A 6583-nucleotide genomic window follows, 5' to 3' on the forward strand; every position below is an offset into this window, starting at 1 on the left:
GGGGGGGGGGGGGGGGGGGTATGTTAGATTTTAGTCAAGCCAAAAGCTGAATAAACATTTAAAGAAAAGCAATTTCTTCACTGCATCGTCTTTTACCAAAAGCTTACAATAATTGTACAATTTTAAACAAGAACCCTTAAAGCGAAAAAGAATTGAGATGAAACTTGATAAAGGTTAAAATTTATTTACAGATGGGTCAGGAGAAGAAGAAATGGGTATAAATGGAAATGATGTTCATCATCAATCATCGACAGATCAAAAGGCACAATCTGACGATACTTCTCCCCATCAAGAAATTGACTTTCCTTCCACACAACCTCGTTGGAGTAACTCTTCACGGTACGTTTATACGTATTATAATCTTATCATACATATTTTGTTTTTGACATAATCATACATATATATATACATGTGTCACACGATATGTATAGAACATGATTTTCGCTAGTTTAAGTGAGATTGACCGGTTGCCCAAAAAAAAGTGAGATTGACCGAATATAATATAGTATGATTTAGGGTTCTCCTACCTAATTGTTCCTACTTCCTACCAAGTTCATGTAACAATTCTTTCGTTTATTCCAAATACATTCATCTAACAACAATAGAATTCTGGATAATGTTTCCTGTTTGTTAATTTTCTTTGTTTTGAGTGAACCAAAATTAAAGTGGTGGTTTAGGTTACAGTGAGATGAGATTGTTTAGTATCTAGGGTTTGTAGCTGATTATAGTTACACGTTCCGAGGTTTAAATTTATACTACTTGATTTAGGTCCTTATGGTTCATACTCTAGTAAAATTACAACTTTGTTCATATGTATGTCATGTAGACAGTATATTATGAGCTGAATAGTAACATACAAATACGTTATTCGTGACTACCATTTTTATAGTATAGATTGATAGAATTTTTAATTAAAACAAATTCATCATGTGGTTTACCATTTTTAATTGGTGTTTGGATTTGAGAAAATACAAGTATAATAAAAACTTATATAAATTAATAATGCAGAAATTATTATATTTGACGAATTTAAATAATATTTTTTATAAAATAATAATTAGTTGGATAAAAAATTTAAATTAGAATTATTTTATTGAGTATTAATATATAGATTGTATCTATCTATACTATTAATTGCGAAGTGAGTATTAATTTTTTGATAATATAAGTGATTAAAATTAATAATAATAAGAATTATCGAAAATATAAAAATATATTTTAAAATAAAAAGATAATTCCTATATATATTTTGTTGTTGTCCAAAAATATATTTTAATAAAAAATAAAAATTTTAAAAACAAAAAACACATAACTAAATAGTAATCAAGTAATTATCATTTTTTATAACTGAAAAGATAATCTTGAATGAATTTATTAATAATCATTATAGCATACAAATAAATTTTCAAAAAAATTATAAAACGTTAAAAATTTCAAATGAAAACATAAATAATAATTTCTCCTCCTTATAGTTTCTTAATTAGCAATGTATATATTAATAAATAATTATAAAATATTTATGCTCGCATGTACGGGCAAAACACCTGGTTATCAATTGTTTAATGATATAGTTGGCCGAAGTAAGCGACCTCTTTTGTTATCTTGATAAAACTAATTACCTTGGTTCTGAAGTTTATGAATACAAATTTTTTTTTATCCATGCATAAATTAGACAAAAGGTTCACTGATTTATTTTTTTCTTTATTGTTTAAAATCATTTAACAGAGAGACATGGCCATTAAGTAATAACTACTCAAGCGACGTAGATACGATGATCAGAACGTCATCAACATCGGTGATCTCTCACCATCAAAGATCCATCCTTCAAAATCAGGTTCTAACTAATAACTATCTTTGGTGCACAAAAAAAAAAACTAATAACTATCTTACATAACGATATTGTTTTTCTTAGGTCTTTTTTTTTTATAAAAGAAAAATTCTAACTAAAGTAAACTCGCAGGAGCAACAACGATCGAGCGATCAAACAAAGAGGTGTGGAGATCTTAGTTGTAACAATCCAAGTTTGGAGTTTACATTAGGAAGACCCGATTGGCACGAGAAATGACTTTCTTGATCCAGTTCGATTTGAATATACTGTTTTTTTCTCTATATATACATATATTTGGAATATGTATGCAGCTATGTCATCGTTACAATGAATCTCTCAGCTGAAAAGTTGAAGAACTCGTAGAGAGCTAAGCCGCTCAAGAGTGTTGATTTTTGCAGATAGAGAATCATTACAAAAAAAAGGAAGAAACGTTGGAGATTCTTCTTCTTCTTCTTCTCAAGTTCCATTGATGGTTTGATTATAAAGTGAATGATCAATGTATGAGTTTTTGTTTTGGTTTTCTTGGGTTTCTTTATATCTAGAGTTGATCTGTGGTGTTATCATTTATATAATTGGAAGATCACCAAAATTTGGTGAAAGTTTTTTATTTCCCCTCTTGGAAAGCCTCTTGGTGAGGTAGAGGGTTCCTTGTTATCTTTTGGCTTCTGCAACATAAATGTAGAGAGAGACCTGAGTTGATTTCTTATGTATACTAATCATTTTTAAGTACATTAACACACACAAACATACACAGATCCAGTCATTGATCACAAACGTTCACTATTGATTTCTTGAAAAGATTCTTCTGGTTCTCTGCTGCTTTACAACAAAGTTCAGTACATAAAAACATTCATATAAACTTTCATTAACAACACGGTAGACCAAAACTTTGGGTTTATCAACAAACTCTGTAGAGACTTCTCAGCTAGATGAGTCGATGTTTAAACCATTAACTGAAATGGCTAATCCCATCACTTGCTTCACCAAGCGCAGGCTTCCTCTTGCTCCCAACCACACAGCGTAGAAGAACCCAATCCAACCTGATCCATACCAAATTCATTCCATTCAATCAATACATTAAAAGGAAAACTCAAAAGAGGAGGAAGCAAAACAGAATCAGAGCAGAGTATATTATAAACCTGAAGCAATCAAGACGCAAAAAACAGCTGAAACCGTAGCGGTAGAGATGACGAATGCAGCAACAGATAAGGCTCCGATGTAAATAGCAGTCAAGGAGAGAAAGAAGAGAGCCAAGAAGCCACCAGCAACAGCAAGTGAAACCAAAAGAGAGATTATGATTGCGTTGGCTGTTGCAGCTACGAAGAAGAGCGTGAAGACAACCAAAGCCATTGTTGTAAGAAGAGCTATTGTTCCCATCTGCAACAAACATAACTCAAATGGGTTCAATAAAGTACCAAACTCTAATTATATATGAATACTAATAATGCTCAAAATACAATAAAGTTTCAATATTTATTTTGTAAATGAGAGAATCAAATCAAATCGACTTACAGTGATGACAAGCAGTGAACGAAGCGGGCTGCCATGACGAGTCCATTGGAGAATCTCGCGTGAAGTTTTGCGAGAAGCTTCTCGAAGTTTCGGGCCATTCTCGGAGACGGAGTTTCTCATTCGTTGAAGCAAAGGAGACGAGTAGGTTTTCGAATCCGGGAACAGGATCGAACCGATCATGACGCAAACCAAGGAGTAAAGACTCTCCGTATCATCCTCCTCCTCCTTAACAGCCACATAGTCCGTTCCGCGGCGAATATTCACCGTCCCTCCGTTGACGATTTCTCCGACATCATCGCCACCGTCTGCGTGGGATTTCTTCTCCGTATGGGCGTGATCTTCCGACATGTCTCAAGGCTGTTCGTGGGATTTGACGAAAGATGGGAACAGCTGTTTAGAAGAGATCGGCCATGTGTAGTGTGTCTTCCACGTGTAGTTTCTCTTTATTTGACTTTTTATTATTTGGGCTTGTAAGGCTTCTATCAAGGCCCATTCGCTTGTTACGGCCTCTTAAAGGTAATAATTATTGGTTTGCTAGAGTAGAACAACGTACCGCCTCTGTAATTGAAGTTATGAATTGGTTTCTGCTATCACATTTTTATGATTAAATATGTTCTTAACTTATTTTATACATTTGACCTGATGGATAACCAAACCTTTTGCATATATATAATCTGCATTTTTGATTCAAATATTCTGATTTCTAGTGTTTTTTTCTTTCTAATTCAAATATAAAGGTCTTGTATTTTTCTCAAAGAATTTTAACAATATACTGAAATTTCATATCTGAATCTGAGTACGATGCCATCAGTTTTAGAAGCTTTTTTTTTCTTACAGTTTTTTTTTTTTCTTGTTTAATACATATCACCAACAGAATATTAATTAAAGTACTAGAACACATTTGCGGGACAGTAAAATCATATATTAATTTATAGATATGCTTTCAACAATAATTGGTCAGTTTTATGTATGGTTTACCATGTCTCAAATGCACTTCAAAATCCCCTTTAAGGGAACAGATGTTGTGAAAAATGACCAAATCTAAGAGCATCATTATTGCGGGGTTCTTGGCGGAATATAAGAACTCGTCTTTTAACTTTGAACTAAAGAAACTAAGAACCCTCTAATAATCATGCTCTAAAAAGAGAGCGAAAAAGTTAATTAAGAGACAACCATTGATATATATATATATATAATATTTTAAATTTACTTAATAAATAAACTCCAAAGCTGCGTAGTAGGCGACGAGCACTGGTAAAGAGACCAACATCCCAAATATCACCCTACATTTATCACAACTTAAAACTGAATAATGTGTAACCAAAAATACTTTTTTTTTTAAATTAGACAGACTTTTTGTAATTTAGACTTACGCTGTGCTTAGAACATCTGCATGTAATCCATATTCCTTAGCAAAAATGAACGAGGTGATTGATTGTGGCAGAGCAGCCTGTAATAAAAGTAATTTATCAATAAACTCAAAACAAATAAAGTATTGCATTTCTGAGACGTGAAAAAAACATCAAGTTTGTATCCTAGCTAGTGGATGAAAGGAATGAATTTGGTGTATCAAATTTGCTTAGAATTAAATCAAACTAAAATAAAACCGAATATTCCATGTCCTTTGCTTTCTTTTGTCTTATAAACAGAAAAACCCACACCGTAATGAAAATACAATTAAGGATAATGACCTGAATGATGGCGACGCGGAGGACATCCCCGTGGAGGCCAACGGCGATAGAACCAATAGCCATGGCGGCGGGTCCGGCAATAAACTTCAAGACCATCCCCAACGCAGTTAAGCTTGCTCCACATACTATAAACTTCTCTTGAAGTGCCATGAATATCCCTGCGTATATAATCAATTTTATTACTGCATGTGTTATAAATTAATATCTCAATATGGCTAGGTAATTTTTACATAGATAATTATTTGAACATAAAATAAACGTACCCATATTGAACATGGCAGTTCCTGTTCCTGCTTTTGACATTATAAGAATCGATCCCTCCATTATTCCCGGCATCTCAAAATGCCATCTATTTTAATCAGTTACTAAAAAGAGTCAAGTGTTTGTTACATATCATGTTTATCAAATTTTATACCATTACACAATAAAAAATCAAAACCCTAAACCCATTGTTTTCAAAATTGGTTTGCATAGGACTCTAGATTATGGTCGGCCATGATAGTTTCTTTGCATGTACGTTTGCGTATATGTCACCTTGTTATAATTTCTAGAACATTTTAACTTGGAAAGGCTAACGTACAGACAAAGAAACAATCGTGTTCCATCACCATTTTATCATAGGTTGTGAGGCACTAGACGGAAAAGTAAATATTGTTTAAACGTCAAATTTTTGATGTTTTCAGGAAGTTTAAACGGTTATTCAGATGTTAGACGTCGAGCTTTAGTGTCTCCTGATCACACATACTTAACGCTTTGTTAAACATTTTATAAACCTAGTGTATACTGTAAAGATTCAGTTTTACCTGCTAGATATAAAAGCCCATGCGATCCCAAGGATGCAAGAATAGCAATTCGGATTCGTTGCAAGCTTTAACCACACGACGGACATGACCTCAACGAACGACTTCTGCTCTCCGACGACCGCAATATCTTTTCTGCCATCTTCGATATTAATATTTTCTTCCTTACTATTCGTATTGAATCCGGCTCTTCTGAGCTCTAACACAAACAACAAGAGTGTGAGCCACACGATTGCCTGAAACACCGAGGATTGGACCACGAGATCAACAGCCGCTTGTCCGTACATCGCCTTAGCCAATGGCACACCCACGACAAGCGAGTTTGTAAGAGTGCATAGAGAGAAACTAGTAATGGACCAGCAATAGCTTCCATTGTTGCTATATTTTGCCCAAAACGCTAAGACCGCAACTATGATGACTTTAGAGATGATATCGGCTGCGATGAACCGGTAATTCATGTTGAATGGATCGACATGAGCCGTGAACTCGATGGTGAAGAGCGGTAGGGTGAAATAGCAAACGAGACGGTTTATGGCATCACATTGATCACGAGTGAAGATGTGCCACCATTTCACCGAACCATAGCCTAAGATTAAAGCTACATAGAGCGGAACCATTGCTTCAATAACCTTGTAAACATCTTCTCCAGTGATCATGGTTTTACTAGAAAAAAATGTTTAAGTTGTAGTTTGATTTCTGGGACTTGGAAGTTTGCAAGTACTAAGCAAAGGGAAAGAAAGTAGATAGTGAAT

At 34.0% G+C, this 6583-nt stretch overlaps 3 protein-coding genes across 3 annotated transcripts in view; 1 reads left to right on the forward strand and 2 right to left on the reverse strand.

The window, feature by feature from the left end:
- LOC106313436 (transcription repressor KAN1-like) overlaps nucleotides 1-2065 on the forward strand; it is a 6022-nt gene extending 3957 nt beyond the window's left edge. Inside the window, exons 4-6 of the mRNA XM_013751238.1 lie at nucleotides 192-339; nucleotides 1726-1834; nucleotides 1961-2065. Of these exons, the coding sequence (XP_013606692.1) occupies nucleotides 192-339; nucleotides 1726-1834; nucleotides 1961-2065 (362 nt within the window). The remainder of the gene's footprint in view (nucleotides 1-191; nucleotides 340-1725; nucleotides 1835-1960) is intronic.
- A 442-nt stretch (nucleotides 2066-2507) lies between these two features.
- On the reverse strand, nucleotides 2508-3766 carry LOC106313437. Its single transcript, XM_013751239.1, has 3 exons — nucleotides 3341-3766; nucleotides 2968-3205; nucleotides 2508-2868 (listed from the first exon to the last, which is right to left on the reverse strand). Exons 1-3 carry the CDS (start codon nucleotides 3686-3688, stop codon nucleotides 2750-2752), a joined length of 705 nt encoding a protein of 234 aa, XP_013606693.1. The 5' UTR covers nucleotides 3689-3766; the 3' UTR covers nucleotides 2508-2749.
- Nucleotides 3767-4416: 650 nt separating this feature from the next.
- Nucleotides 4417-6583, reverse strand: LOC106316397 (putative auxin efflux carrier component 8). The gene is made up of 5 exons (XM_013754275.1): nucleotides 5835-6583; nucleotides 5295-5380; nucleotides 5032-5189; nucleotides 4714-4790; nucleotides 4417-4623 (listed from the first exon to the last, which is right to left on the reverse strand). The coding sequence occupies exons 1-5, from the start codon at nucleotides 6485-6487 to the stop codon at nucleotides 4551-4553; spliced, it is 1047 nt and encodes a 348-aa protein (XP_013609729.1). The 5' UTR covers nucleotides 6488-6583; the 3' UTR covers nucleotides 4417-4550.

The sequence above is a fragment of the Brassica oleracea genome, chromosome C9 (assembly GCF_000695525.1).
Source record: "Brassica oleracea var. oleracea cultivar TO1000 chromosome C9, BOL, whole genome shotgun sequence".
Taxonomy (NCBI): Eukaryota; Viridiplantae; Streptophyta; class Magnoliopsida; order Brassicales; family Brassicaceae; genus Brassica; species Brassica oleracea.